Source organism: Corapipo altera, unplaced genomic scaffold, assembly GCF_003945725.1.
Source record: "Corapipo altera isolate COAL_440 unplaced genomic scaffold, ASM394572v1 64, whole genome shotgun sequence".
Classification (NCBI taxonomy): domain Eukaryota; kingdom Metazoa; phylum Chordata; class Aves; order Passeriformes; family Pipridae; genus Corapipo; species Corapipo altera.
The window spans coordinates 12845641-12861297 of record NW_020884893.1 but is presented as its reverse complement, the minus strand read 5'-3'; the positions used below and the strand labels follow the sequence as shown (position 1 = coordinate 12861297).

Genomic DNA, 15657 nt, shown 5'->3' with positions numbered 1-15657 from the left:
GACAGAAAAGAGTTCTGTAGAAATGAAAATAATGTAGCATGTGCCTTTTTCTTCACTGCAGAAGAGTCAATGGAAGGTAAAAGGCTTTTGACCTTATATGAACTATTTTTCCAGACTTAGGCTTTATAGTGAATGTGCTTTTAAAAAGGCATTCTTAAATAAAATGTTTTTTTAATCCTTAATCTCGATTTTAAATATGTATTCTAAACCTCCTTTTGTTTGAGTAGTTACTAAAAATAGTGTCCTTATACTGAAAACATGCTGGTTTTGAACTTGTCCGTGTCCCTTCTTTAAAAATACCTTTTTTGTAGCATTTTGCACTCCGCCTTTTATTTTCTGACAAAAACATTACACAGAAGAGAAATAAAGCATTTCCAGATTTCTGCAAAGAATTTATAGCATTTTAAATTGAGATAGGGGTGGGTCAGCTACAAAAAGAGCAATGTAGCCAAACCTATTGAATTTCTTTTTAAATTAAAGTATCATAAAATAAAATTGGAGAAAGATCATCTTTGGGTTAGAGATCGTCTTTTAACACTTGTTAAGTATTCATTTTTGAGTTCATGTGTGTAATTTAAACTTGAAATGGGTCTGGTTCTGTCGTGTTGAGTGCACAGAGTGGGAGTTGAAGCTCAGTTTCCAGTTGCTTTGTTTTCTCTCACAACAGAGGAGGACTTTGAGAAGCTGCCCAAGGCCACGGTGCCGGAGATGCAGCGCAGTAACCTGGCACCTGTCATCCTGCAGCTGAAGGCTTTGGGCATCGACAATGTCCTCAGGTTCCCCTTCCTTTCGGTGAGTCCCAGGCTCTGTAATCTTTCCTTGGGGTGAAGAAAGATCAGTGGATGACTTGCTGATTATCCAGAGAACTATTCACTGTACAGATTTGGAAAGCACAGCTCACTGTCCCCTGTCAGGCAGCAAAGTGGGCTTCTGGGAATCAATAGTGCCAATAACCTGTGTGACAACTTAAAAATGACTGTTCGTGTTCCTGAGTTTGCTGTTAGAAGTGTTGAGAAGTCAGGCAAGTCTTAGAAAGACAAACTGTGAGGTTCTGTAGAACTGTAGCTATAGTCCCTTTGCACTGAATTTGTGAAGAAGGAAGAGAATGAAAGCTCTTTCTTCATTCTGCAGAAATAGAAAGGTTAGTTGTTAAACAAGGATTTTGTAAAAGAGGAAGATCTATGAATTTTTATGAAAACTCATGTGTTTTATGCTGATAACTTTAATAAATGCACATTTTCTCTTCACAGCCACCTCCTGCACAGTCAATGGTGCAAGCTTTAGAGTTGCTGTATGCTTTAGGAGGTGAGAACATTATGCTTTGGTTTATTTGCAGTTTTATTACAGGGGTTATGAAAAAAATTGTAATTTGTATTTGGTGATTGGATGGGCATTAATCAAGCTTTCATTTGAGCGCTGTGCTTTGAAAAAGAGGAACACAGCCCTGACTGGGGGAAGCTTTTTGTTGGTGGGTTTTTAAAGTGTACCTCAGTCTCTTCTGGATTTACTTTTCCTTGTAAGCAATCAAAAGGCAGCAGTAACATTCTTTGAAGAACTGGAACTGTATTGCATAGAGTATAAACTAGAATTGAACTGTTTAGATTGGGTACATGAGTATTTATAGCTATCTTCTGTGTATTTCCTTGCAGTTTCGTGGGGGGAAACCAACTCCGTGGTAGGAGCAGGACTCTGAGCTGATGGGGGTGTTTGTTCACAGGCAGATCCTATTTGTGTTTCTTTGGTCCATACAGAGTGTATGAAGATACAAAGGGAGTTTGGACACTAATTAGACCAGTACAGGAACCAGACACTAAATTTACCTGCATCCAATTAGATAAGATGTTAGATACTCAAACCCTCGGTGTGGTGGTCTTTCATTTCATATTACTGTGCTGCTGATGGAAACATGTACACTTGCAAGTATAAATAAAGAAAGGTTGAAAGTAAAGGTTTGACTGCTCTTTCAGGATCAAACTGTTTGTAACAACGCAGAATTTAACAAGGCTAATAGAATTGGTTCTTCATTTGTTCCTTGGTGGGACTTTAGAAAGCGTAGTGTGTCTGTTGTAAATTTTCCTGTTAGCACCTTTCACTCATTATCTGATCTTGATGTATGTGGTAGAACTCGGCCTAAACATTGTGAGTCAAATCTGATGCCTGAATTTGGGAGAGGCCATTCCCTGGAGGCTCTGCGTGAAACCCCATAGGAAGGCTGATTCCCCATGGCTTAGGAAAACAAGTGTTAGTTATCAACCCTTCTGGTTGCTATGATTTTGAAGGTACTGACAAAAGTTATTAAGAGCTAACCTAATTATAATTTTTAGATGGATTCTAGTCTGTGTCTGCTCTGAATGCAGGATGACTTTTGACTGTAAAGCTACACCTGCTGCAGTGTAGTGCTGTTGATGTGGTTGGTCCTGCAGCTGAGGCAAAGTTCAAACCCACAGCAAGTCAAACTGTTATGATTCTGTTAGCTGTGATTACGTGATGCAACCACTAAAAAAAGAATCCGTGATCATTCCTAAAGCCATCACATTTTCTCCTGGATGAATTGGAACTGTTTCTCACAGACAGTGTGTGTGTTTCAGTGCTGGTTTTGTGCTTTAAATACATGCAGCTTGCAAAGACTCTGCTCTGGTTTTAGTATTGAACTTTTTAGTTATGGACAAGTGAACAGATGCAGACAAACTTCTAATGAAAAGAAGGAAAAATAGACTAACAGATCCTGGGAGCATAATTTAAAATGCTTTTCTACTATTTAGCCATTTAATAGAATATAGTTTTTTTTATTCTGTTCTCTGAGTTGCTTCTTCTCCAATTCAGTAGAGTCCGAACAACATTCTTGGCGTATCAGATAGTCCTGCCAGGAGCAGGGAGTTAGACTTGGGCCTTATGGGTGGGTCCCTTCCAACTTGAGATAGTCTTTGATTCTAGGTGTGTTCATTTTGATTTTATTCATTAAACCGTGGTTGGATGCTTTTAACACTCAAATCACACTGTAGTAATATTTTTTATACACAGTTTTCAGTTCCTTTTACTTGTGGTGAGTTGGATGTATGCTGCCTAACTTTGTTTGTAGGAAGAACTGTTATTTTGGGGGGTTTTCTGACAGCTGTTTAAACTTTTTGAATGCAAGAAACTTAAACCAGAACCTTGATGTGAGACCATGTAATCAAAATGAAGGTCTGTTTGACTTTAGCTCTGTGCTTGTAGTTAATTCAAAGTTAGCAATATTTGCTCCATAATGTAAACATGAGGCAGCATAAAGGAGATTGTGTAAGTTTTGGAAGCTTCCAGAAGTTTGTGGCTATTTTCACATCACTCACAAATGCTGTGTTGTAACTTGTGGCAATCTGCTTTCTTCTTGCTCTCATGGGGCTGTAACCCTGCTTGGCCAGGATTTTGCCCTGTGCTGGTTCAGTTCCAACTTGCAAAGGAGGGTTTCACTTAAGGCACTTGGTTCTTGGCAACCTTTTTGGGCTGGGAACAAGGACCATCACAGCGGCTCAGAAGTGTGTTGCAAGGATGCCAAAACCACCTCAGGGAAATGGAGAGGAAATTTCAATAAACTCCCTGATTAACTGGTTGGTGTTTTGGCAGAAGTGTTCTTCACAGAGCTGTTACTCTCTTGGCTGCCCAGCTTTGCACCAAAGCAGAGAAATGCTGATGTTGGTGTTTCAGATGGAAAGAAATGCGTGTGCATGTGTGTGATGCATGGATTCATTCTTCAGTTTTTGCTGAAGTTTAAGGTTTTTGGTGGTTTATTTTGAAAATTGTATGTAAGTAGCAGAGGTGAAGCTGCCCAAGCATTTGCAGGTGCAGTGAGAATCAAATTTCTCTTGTGCAAGTAGGAACATGTATTTCATCATTTGCATTGCAGTAACATGTAAATGTGGGGTCAGGCCCCTGTTGTGCCCATGTGGTGCCAACGCGTGCAGGGCAGATGCTCTTAAGGCTGAGATAGTTGTGTTGAATAAACACATGACTGTTTTTAGAGGGATTATTTTTACAGTGCTGCAAACTGATTACATCAGGACTATCTCTCCTCCTTTGATGTCCCATTGAAAGTCCAAGTTGTCAGTTGGAGTTTATTGCTTTTAAGCGTAATTTAAGTGTTAAATAAGCGAGCTAAAAAGTGGATTTATTTTTAGCTTCATTTCAGGTTCATGATTTTGTTGAAGATTTGTTTGTAAGTTGTCACTTATCTGAAACAACCACTCTACCTAAGTCTAAAAAGGAGTGTTTGAATCCCTCAGTGCATCACATACTAGTGGTTGTTACTTGCAAATTTTTAGTGCCCTAGTACTTGAATAATCTCTCCTGAGCATGTTCAATTAAAATCTTTGTAATATCTTTTTCTAAGATCTTCAATTTCATATATATATATATATATATATATATGGATACAGTGGTTGATTCCAAGATTATCTGAAGGAAACTTTTATGTATTCCAAACTAGTACCCATTGCAAGCCTTTTGTGTACATTCAGGCTCACTGCTACAAAGACATCTGTGCATATATGTAGTTCATGCAAAATTGTATTGATATTTGTAGGATTCAGTAGAAGGCAAAGGATTCTGGTTTGATGCACATGTAGAAGGTTAAAAAGATGATCATTTCTCCTTTTTCCTACTTAGGAATGCATGTGTCTTTCTGTAGATGAAAGACAGCCTATTCTAATATTCTTTAATAGCTATTAATTGTGGTAGAACTTAACCTTCTCATATGGCAGTAGTCAAATAAACCTTCAGTTTTGCAGTTTCTCTGACTTTGTTTATATTATTTATTAGTTCATCCTTTCACATAAGCTGCCTTTTGCACCAGTTTCTGAGGAAAGTACTGTGACGTGAAAGGCCTGTTAGGTTTTGTTGAACAGTGTAGGGGTGTGGTGAGTAAATTACTACATTATCATAAGTGTGATGATAACATGTCAAATAATAAAGTAAACACTGGATAGAGGTATCTGTGGTTTCAGATATACTGACACGAGTTATAGAAGAGCTCATTCCTTGACTGGATTTGAGGTTTTGCTTTTCTCTGTGAAGCAGAGCTGAAGTACAGCTGTGGGTTTGTTGCCAGCACATAGTCTGACAAATACTGTGTTTATATAATGCATGGGCACAGTTGTGTTTCCTCAGGTCACTTTGCTGTAGTTAGTTATGCAACCTACAGTGCCCTGCAGTGCTGTTCTTGGGCTCTTGTTAGTCCCTCCTTGTGTAGCCTTTGCCTCGTGGTTTGCCTCCATGTCACAGATCATACAACTTGGCTTCTTGCTGTTTTCTCTTTCAATTTTTACTCTTTGCTGTCTTTCTTAGCGAGCTTTTTTCCTTCTTATTGATTCCTGTGTCTGTATTCTTTTTTCTAAATTCTATTTTTATGTCCTCTTGCGAAGGAAAGGCTTTTCCCCGAAGTCTCAGCATAAAGCTGTGAGTTAGAATACGGCCTGGTGTTTGTATGGGTCACCCTTGCTGCAGGGGTTTCACTGCAGGAAGCCATTCCACTGGAATGGTAAGTGTGCAGGGTTGCTCAGTGAGAACTGGGAATCACAAAGCAAGCTGTCAAGCCTCCCTCCTGTACTACTTCCAGGGAAAAGGTTACAGCTGGAACATGCCTGATGGTTTGGTTGTTCACACATAAGGCAGACTAAACTCTTGTTTAGGTAATATTAAATTATTTTTCTCCATTATTTAAGTAGAGGTGATTCATGTACTACCTACCCTGGCAGTGCTTCCTGTTTCTGCAGTAATGCCTGTTACACAATTATCCCTGTTTTCCTTCTCCTCTGTTCTCCTGCTTTACATCCCCATTAAGTGAGATGCTGCTAAATACTTCAGAAGAGATGTGTGAGACTAACAGCTAATATCCCCTCTGGCCATGACATTGACTTGGACTGCAGTTTTTCTAAATCATCGTCAATAACCGTGGAACTTTGTTAAAATTAAGAAACCTGTGTGTTTTAATATTTTGGGAAAAAAATTCTGGTGACCTGTGGGAGAGTAAATGGATATCAAGGACTGCATTTAAGCTTGGTGCAGTGTACATTCAGCGACGCTTAGCTGCATTTGGGATATTTTAGCTCATAATTCTGCTCTTTAGTACACAATAAATTCTTAAAGAAGCTTTTCTGTGCTAGTTTGCCTGTGTCACAGATTTATTGATGTGCTGCAGGTTTGGATATGCACTGCCGGTTAACAGAGCCTCTGGGAATGAGAATAGCAGAGTTTCCTTTGAATCCTATGTTTGCAAAGATGCTTCTGGAATCAGGTAGGAGAAAAAACAATGGCAGTTTCTTTATAGTCATGTAACTGTAGTGTAGTATTAGACGTTTGCTAAATTCAAGACAAACTATTTCATCTAGGTGTGGTCCTTAGTGAAAAGAAATGGTTAAACTCATGAACCTCTCTAATAAATAGCAAGTCTAACACATTTGTTTCTTAAGTTTTCCATTGAAAACACTCAATCTTATGAAAAAAATCCAGGAGTTTATGTATTTTGCTTTTAAATATTCTGCTTCTTGTCCTTTTTATTCTACATGGGGGTGAGTTGAATGAAAGAAGATTTCCTTTACTGAATTTCTCCTTTTACTCCTCAGGAAATTTTGGCTGCTCCCAGGAGATTTTGACAATTGCTGCCATGATGCAGATTCAAAACATCTTTGTGATCCCCCCAAATCAAAAAGCCCAAGCTGTAAGTTCAGTTGTATCTCATTTTCTGTATGTTAGTTCGAAATTTCTGGATTTCTGCCAAGTAGTTTCCTGATACCTGTTAGAAACTGCAAGTTTGTGTGAAAATGAAGCAAGGTCTGGAACTGTACCTATTAATTGTAGGTAAATGAAGAAACCAAATAACAGTGGGAATCTTGGAGTCCTTTACTAGTGGTAAAAACCTCCTTCTGAGGACCAGAAACAGGAAAGGTTATAAACCAATATTGGTCAGTGTAAGGGTTTGGAAAAAACCCCCAAACCCCAAGCCTTCCCACACACTACTTCCTTTTGAGATGAATAAACCAGAAAGTAGTAGGGTGTAACAAATTCGTAATAGGTAGCAGGAGCTTAATTTTAATGAAAGGAGGTTCTTTATCAGATAATTTTTCTAATTTTATTTGCAAAAGTGCTCCTGAATAAAGGGGAGGCTAGTGAAATATTGCTGTTGCCTGGAGGAACTGCCCTAGATGGTAATAATTTTAAGTCACCAGGAAATACAGAGCTGATGGGAACTGAGGATATTGGACATGATTTTTGCAAAAATCTGCCTCTAAAGTTATATTTATTCTTCTCCAGGCTAGGCAACACAGAAAGTTTGCTGTGGAAGAAGGTGATCATCTCACTATGCTTAATGTTTATGAAGCCTTTGTCAAAGTAAGTCAGTTCAAGTGTATGTGGATTTGCGTGAATGGGAAGAATTTGAGATTCTCAGTTCTGAATCTGGAAGTTCTCAGAGTCACAGCACCCTCAAAGCTGAGGACTTACTAAGTCTATGAAGTGTTAGTTCTGCTTTAAAAGCGATTCTGGTCCTATTTTGTCACAGACCTTCTGTAGTTCCTCGGAACAGGGAATGAAGAGAATTTTGTTTGGGTTCAGCGTGGAAATCTTACGGGTAGACAGCTGTTTTCAAGGAGACTGGGATTTTTAAAAGGGCTTGGGGAAAACAAGTATCCAAATTTCTAATATAATATTTTGTCATGTTTTACTGATGATAAACTAAATCTAAATCTAAACCTCTTTTTATTTTTCTCTAAATAAACTCATTGATCATCATACCCTCTTTTTCATTGACCTTATGTATTCATCCTAAGGTTTTACATCAAGCTGAGATTTCACTTAACGATTTTGAAGTGCTGCACCTATTTGGGAGCAGTATATTTTGCTGGTATATAGCAATTGTATAATAATATATTTGCAGCAGTGCTGAGTTGAAGCAGTATAACCACTCAAGTGTTTAAACGTGACTTGCCACAAAGCAGCCAGGCAGGCACCAACTGAAATGATCCCCCTTAAATTTTATATCTGTGTGATTCTCTTAGAAACAGCCAAATGCAGAGATCATGGAGTGGTGGCTGCTGGAGAAGCAGTTCTTTGCATAGAGAAGACTGAAGCCAGTGTACAGAAAAGGCTGTTTACTTTTTGAGGTTGAAAACAGACTAGTTTATGATCTGAGAGGATGAAATGGAACAATTGATGCTGTTCTCTTTCACCACATATGAAGAAGTGCAGCACATCTGTTTGAAAATACCCCACAGCATTTGATCTGCTATTATTTAGTAATTTTTTGAAACATGTTTTGTAGTTATCGGTGCTGTGTACCCTTGTTGGGTGCTTATGTAAATAGGTAATTTTCAGGGAAAACACAATAAATATATTGTAGGAGGCAGAATTAAAAGAGAGCAAGGCTATCCAAAAGAGGGTGGGGTTTGTTTTGCTGATGGTATCCCACTGCAAGTTTCTCTTCTTCTCACTGTACAGCACAGCAAGAGCTCCCAGTGGTGTCAAGATCACTTTCTGAACTACAAAGGGCTTGTTAGAGCTTCTGTTGTAAGAGAGCAACTGAAAAAGCTTCTGGTCCGTTTTAAAGTGCCAAAGAAGTCCAGTGAAGGTGAATTATTTTTTTTAACCCATTGTTCAATAAATATTGAAGGTAGTTTCCAAATTGTCAGTCTGCTTCCTGCTTTTCTAGTAACTCTTGAAGTATTTTCTCCCTCGCCTAAAAATAATGTTAATTAAATCCAGATTTTTTTTTCCTAAAAATGGCTGAAGAAGAGCATTTCAGCATATTTGTACAATTAAAATTTAATCCAATGTTCATTAGCTAAGTTTTCCAGCAAGAGATTTTAACCACTGATATATATTTAAGGGAGTGATTTACCAAAGAGAGTCATAAATAGGTCCCCTGTTCCCTCTTAGACTTTTCAAAAAGTCATTTTTTGGTATGTTCAAAATGACGTTCAGTCACTGATTTCCAGCTGTGCTGTGTGTGCACAGGTGCCATGACTAGTTCTCAGCACTTATCTCTTAACTCCTCTGAAAAATCAGACTTTAGTACTCGGTGGCATGCAGGGTGAAGGACTGTGAAGCTCTCTGCATGGAGTGGCAACGGTAGTTTTTTAGGTAGTAATTTTCAAATTGCTGTGAGAGTGAAGACAAATGAGATTGCAGGGTTTGTCTGCCTTCACACGTTTGCTGTCAAAGTCTGATGCACTGTGAAAAGTTGTTTGAGGTGATTAAGTGGTATTTTAGGGATTTTTGCCATTCTATTGACTCATTTTACAGAAAATTTCTTCTATTCAGGTGATCCAGATCCTGTTTTGAGATGTATAGTTTCTGGATTCTTTGCCAATGCAGCTAAATTCCACTCTACTGGAGCTTACAGGTAACTATATATAGTTCCAGTACAACTGTTGATTACTTGGAAAGCTCCTTTGATGAATAAATCTAAATTTAATCACCAAACAGATGCTTCTCTAGACCCTTGCAATTGGAAACATGTGGCAATTGATTTACTAAATATTTGAAGTTTTGTATTTGCAAACAGCTTCAGTGATTATCTCTTCTCTTTGACAAATATAACTGAAGTTATTAATAGTGGGAAGCTGTTACTAGTAGTAATTAGCTTGTGTTTATTTAAACAAGTTCAGTAGCAGTGCAACGGTAAATAAATGCCTGAAATGCTACTTTTTCATTTAATGTAGGCATAACTTCTTTTAGGACATTAAATTATCAATTGTTCCTTTGGCCAGGATTTAAGCCTGGTTTCATCTGTTCATTAAATGCAAATCTTATTAATTTACTCCAGCTCTTTCATTCTTGCTTTTATTGACATTCTTACTGGGGAAACGTTAAACAATAAATAGATGCACAGTCTGAAATAGTATCTTGCTTTCAAGGACTATCCGTGATGACCATGAGCTTCATATCCACCCCACCTCAGTGCTGTATGCAGAGAAACCTCCACGCTGGTGAGTTAAAGCTGCTTTTACTTGTGTGGGCATTTTTTTAAGGCAGCATCCAGACATGTTCCTGAATGACTTCTCTCCACCAGTGGATAAATAGATGTAGAAGGTCACCGTTCTCACAGAGAGAATCCAATTGGCATTTCCTTTGCAACATTTTGTAGGCAGTATCCAAATAAATCAGGGGAATAGAGTGACATTTAACTGCCAAAAATACCTGCGGAGTTTGGAAAGCAGAGCCAGGTGACCCTTGTTTAGTGGGCACCATATCTTGCACTGTGGATTGTTCTTTGAGTAGTCTCTGTACCTAGACAGAACTAGGATTAATTTACTTTTATTAAGGCTATTAAGGAAATATCCTGTCAAGCATGTGCTGCAGTAATTGCAAATGGCTTGCTGGGAGAGGGCTTACACATAAAATGCACGATGTGAAAAGTTATGGCTGTCCAGCAGATTGAGGAAAGAAATGGTTGTACTTTCCCATCAGCTGGGATATTTTCATTCTATTTGCAGGTCAGAGATGCTCAGATAACAAACAGAAATGTGTTCCTAACTTTCAGGTCACCATGATCAGCCTGAAGTATTTGGACTTTTGTCCTTCACTGCCTGTTGCTGGGACTTTGAAGGATAAACTTGGCCCAGTGTCATGGCTCGTGGCATCTTGTAAGACAGGAGTAATTAGCAACTTGAATTTCAGTGCTAGTGCATCCTGGGCAACCATCCTCTATTGAGGGCTTCAATTCTCTGTCTGTTACAGGTGTATCAAAAATGTGTTCTCATTCTGGTTTATTTTCCTCAGATTTCTCTTTAGTTGTATTAGTTGGCATGTCTCATGGTGGCAAAGAGAATTTTGGACTCACTCCTCTTTGCTTTTGAGAGCAAAATACCAATTAATAGGAGCCCACAAACCTCATGTGTTTGCAGCTCTGCTGCATATAGAAGGCAGATAGTGACTTCTGGCTTTGGTGACTAACCCTTCAGCGTGGGGGTTTGTGCTTCCATGGGGAAAAGGACTTTCCCTACTAAGGGTGACCTCAGAAATAGGCTGTCTGTGGTGGTATCCTGTTCATGCTGGCAGCAGGGATGAGTCCACGTGGTTGGCTGTTTCTGTGTCTCTTGCCAGGAGATGTTCTGGCAGGAGTTAAAGCTGATTTCTCCCTCTAATGCTTATCTTGCTTGTCTGCAGACTGGTGCCAGGGATATTTGTGCTGGGATTCATGCCCTGCTTGTTGTGGGCCCAGGATTTTGGTGCTTTTGACATCTTTCCTTATGATATTACAGAATAACTAATATTCTCTCTTCCAAAGTATCAGTTGTGAGTCCCCCTTGGCCCCATTATAAGAAATATTCTCTCTTCTATACCATATATGCATATGTCTTGGTAGTATGTGAAAGTGTTTTCATGGCAATCTAAAGTTGTCTTAATGGAGAATACTCTGACCAAGCAGAGGGAAAGAGGTAAGAGGCCGAGTTACAACTTAAAGACTCTCTCAACCCTCTGTAAATGCCACCTCTGGCAGCACGTGTGTGAAGCTGCATAAATATGCTCTAGCTCATCTCTCCCTCGTTACTTTACAGCAAACACTGTTTTTTCTCCTTCCTCCTAGGGTAGTCTACAATGAAGTCATACAGACTGCTAAATATTACATGAGAGATGTGACTGCTGTGGAATCTGCGTGGCTCCTGGAACTGGCTCCTCATTTTTACCAGCAAGGAACGGTACGGAATCGGCATAAATCCCAAACGGTACCATTGCTGCAGCAGCAGCTCTTGTATCTGACCTTTCTAAGTGTTTATGTTTCCTTTGTTGTCTATTTCATGGGACAAAAATTAAGTTGGTTTTGTTCATTTGTTCATTTATTTCTACTGATTTTAGTTTAAAGGAAGAGGATAGTAAGTTGATGCATGAAAGGTTTTTCCCTATTATCCAGCCAACAGACAGGATCTCAGAGATACAAAGTGGTTCATTTCCACCCTGGTAAATTGAGTCTTCAACCATTTTACACTTGAATATATGCACTGGACTTGATGATGAGCCAGTGCTGTATCAAATCTGTTCCTGGAATAATTAGTCCTTTGATTCACATCCCATACACAACACAACATCCCACAGTGATATGACCTCTACACAGGCTGAAGTTTGGGATGAGGTTTTCCTTCGGGTAGGTGGTGTTGGGAAGTGGGACTCGATGGTTTGTTCAGATAAAACTTGAATTGCTTTTTGTAAGTGAAGAATACTTGTCTTGAATTTATTGCCTACCTTACATGTTCTCAAGGTAGTGCTGCACCTGTGTGGATATTGTGTGAAATTACATCAGAACCTAATTTTTACCATTACCATTCTTTTGATTTGATAGGGGTGAACTCAGTTTGCAGTATGACCTAATCATTGCTTTCATCCTGAAGTGAATGGAAGCTCTGGAGGATGTTGCTGGTTTTGAGGAAATTTGTCTTTTCCAATTTGGTCAGTTATCCATATCAGCCAAAAAGCTTGGGTTTCCTTATAAAATGTTTAAAAATTAGAAATGTTTCTGTTGTGTAAAGCTTTGAATCATACATGTAAATTTTGAATAAGCAAGCCATTGCAAACCACACAGATTTATGTTAGTTTATAAACATTCAGACCCTTTTTCTACTGAAGGATACATCTTTGTGCTAGGAAGGGATTCCTCAAATATTAGAGTTTTTATTCCTATATCAAGTTAAAACCAAATCTCCAATGAATAGGATTCTGTGTTAAAACATGTTCTTCTACAGCTTCATCTTGGTCTCAGTCACTTATTTCTCATTCCAAATTTTGCAGAATTTCCTTCATATTTTTATTCCACATTTCTGTAGGTCTTTAAAAGCACAGAGGTCCAAAGGTCTAGTAACTGCAGGGTTGATACAGTAGTTAAAGTCTTATCCTTCATGTGCATGCTCCTGGTGTCTGTGCAGATGTATTGTTGGGAGCACATCTATCTCTCTGTGCATTTTTACATCTGGCAACTTGCTTCCAGTAGGAAATTGTCCCTTTGCTTGCAGTTAGTGCAGAACATCACTTTGGGGTAGATGTGGATTTTTATTTCATAACTTTATTTTAGCTGTATCAGCAACAGCAGAGGTTGGGAAGGGATATTTGTGTAAGAATTTATATAATTTGGGATTAAAGACTGAAAGCATTCTAATTGATTTTTTGTTTTTGCTAATCGTGGTGTGCCTGCTAAGCAGACTTTATGTTCTTTTCTTGCAGCATCTTTCCTTGAAAGCAAAAAGGGCTAAAGTAGATGACCACTGACATGGCTTAAGTTTTGTGACATCAGAAGCAGAACTTACCAGTGATTCCAAGCTGGCTACAGTCCATTCAGCAGTCAGTTCATTAGCAGTTTGATCTTCCATCAACTTAAATGTTTAAATGCCTGCCAGGATCTGTAGGGGTTTATGCATGACCAGTACACTGTAAACCTGCGTAGAGTTTGCATTGTGGACATTTTATTCTTTGCCTACTTGACCACTGTTGTTAATCTGGGCATGTTGCTCCTTTTAAATAGGTAGAAAAACAATTTAAAAATTAAGCAGACATACAAGACCACAAAAAAATGGAAACCTTCAAGAAAGAAACAGATTTCCTGGAGTGGTACAACTGCCTTATGAGTGTGGGGAATATGGTACCCTGCCTCTGTTACCTAGAGCACTGTGACCTACACCAACAAAACTGAGCCTGACTCCCGCCAGCAGGAGCTCAGGGCAATCCACTACTCCTGGAGGTGCAAGGTGCTGCCATGGAAACATTGATTTCATGTTGGACCATCCCAAACTGGTGCAGCTTGTGCTCCCAAGCAGTAAAAGTCTCCCTCCTGAGGTGGAGCTGCCCCGTTCCCTGTGCTGAGCAGTCCTTCTGTGGGCAGCTCCGACTGAAATGTCTTGATTCTGCACATGAGAGTTGCTGTTTGGGGAGGGGAGGAAGAGGAGCTCAGTATTTTTAAGAAGGATTAATTTTTTGTTCAATCAGGAGACTAAACATGTATATTCCTAAACCGTCAAGTTCACTTTACTCTTTTTTTTCCTACAGGAGAAAAATTGGTAGTCTCTCACTGCTTGGCAATATCAATAAATTTCATTAGGGAGATATCGGGGAACACTGTTTTTTTAGTCTCTGTTGTTCAGTATGGAAGGAAATGTTTTGTACTTTCCTATAATGAACACAGTCCTATATATTTCTTTTATTATGAATCTGTTCTTTACTGCTTGGGACTCACCTTCCGATGTTACTGAAGAGAAGGATGCTCTGAACAGTTTCTGCTTTAATCAGGATTCCATGACTACTTTTCAGTAAGGAACTATGCTTATTTGTGTTTTAACAAAATAGCTTGGATACATGTATTTAATTATTTCCATTTTCCATTTTTACCTATTAGCATTTATTTTAGAGAGATATTGTTTGAAAATTTTATTTTTGTAAGGCAGCTGATTTGATAATATGTTTTTGGCATATTAACTATTTTATTTTCTTTTTTTAAAAAAAGTATATAAATAGGCAAAAACTTCTGCATAGAACAAATGCCTTCCTCATTACAGGACTGCCTCGAAAACTTTCTTGAGAACTTCTTTACCTTCTCCCTTCCAAACTCCTGCAGAGAGAACATGTTGTGCCATGTGCACTGTGTATCTCTTCAGCGTCCCGACTGCCAGCACAAACAGATGTACCAGTCTCCAGGAATGGCACAAGCAGCATGAAAAGTGTGTCACCTTCCTCCCTGTTGTCCCTGTGACCCTCACCTTTGTATGAATCTCTTAGAGTGGAAGCTCTTCGGGGCAGGGACTGTCTCCCAGCTGGAGCTGAGAGCAGTGCTGGCACTTACTAAAAAGATTCTGTTTGCAGGTTTTTTTCTCCTAAAGGCCTGGAGAAAGAACTGAATATGAAGACTTGTAAAATGTCCATGTTTCTCTGTCCTCTGGAAGTATTCTTAAGAAAAATAAAACCATTGAATCGAAGCAGTTTGAGAATTCATCACTTCAGTGGGTGATTTCCCAAGGTACTGTGTTTGTACTGGCCTGGGCTGTCACTGGGTGGCTACTACATTTGCCAGTTCTGAGAATTTTGGGTGGTTCTGGAGAACTCTCTTCCCCAGATGTTCTTTTACGTGGCTGCACAGCTGCAAAAATTTTCTGTAAGAAAGACTGTGACTCTTGTGGAGTTCAGGACCCAGGGATGTACAAGCTTTGTCAAATGCTACAAGCAATTTTACTTCTGTAAGAATGGGTGCAGTAGGTCTTTGTAAACAAAAAAAGAAACTAAGACTTGTCTTTTTAGCAGTTTTACAAACTATTGAGGTATCACCAGCCACAAAACAGGCAGACTTTATACTAGAGATGCAGGCTAAGAATAAATGTTTTTAGGATCCAGATTAAGGTCACCTTTAGAGAGAAAGTCCTGCTTGCATCAGAGGTATGGACCCTTTGAAAGTGTTTGAAGATAGAGACCCGAAACTTAAAAAACCCTGAAAATCTCTTTGCTTTGTCAAGCTTTGGCCTACAGCTGTGCTAGATTTGTACAGAGCATTATGCTTTAAATAGCCTTGATTAAGGAGGTGGGTTACTGCCTTGTTGTTGGCTCTTTCCTCCATAAACAGTCTGTTATGGGGGAGGTTGAAGTCATTTGAAGATGGTTGTCAGTAATTTATGAAACATTTGAGGATTTTATCTCTGGCTTTTAGAGAATGAGGTTAAA

At 39.0% G+C, this 15657-nt stretch overlaps 1 protein-coding gene across 2 annotated transcripts in view; it reads left to right on the top strand.

Moving 5' to 3' along the window:
• The window catches only part of DHX35 (DEAH-box helicase 35), a 28259-nt gene extending 13338 nt beyond the window's left edge, over nucleotides 1-14921 (top strand). Inside the window, exons 13-22 of one of the 2 annotated variants that reach the window (XM_027646132.1) lie at nucleotides 668-792; nucleotides 1251-1305; nucleotides 6170-6265; nucleotides 6594-6688; nucleotides 7282-7359; nucleotides 8464-8593; nucleotides 9286-9367; nucleotides 9882-9953; nucleotides 11555-11666; nucleotides 13180-14921. In XM_027646132.1, coding sequence (XP_027501933.1) covers nucleotides 668-792; nucleotides 1251-1305; nucleotides 6170-6265; nucleotides 6594-6688; nucleotides 7282-7359; nucleotides 8464-8593; nucleotides 9286-9367; nucleotides 9882-9953; nucleotides 11555-11666; nucleotides 13180-13224 — 890 coding nt within the window. In that variant the 3' untranslated portion in view covers nucleotides 13225-14921. Of the gene's footprint in view, nucleotides 1-667; nucleotides 793-1250; nucleotides 1306-6169; nucleotides 6266-6593; nucleotides 6689-7281; nucleotides 7360-8463; nucleotides 8594-9285; nucleotides 9368-9881; nucleotides 9954-11554; nucleotides 11694-13179 lie in introns of both variants that reach the window. The other variant, XM_027646131.1, reaches the window with a different exon arrangement.
• The last annotated feature ends 736 nt before the right edge of the window (nucleotides 14922-15657 follow it).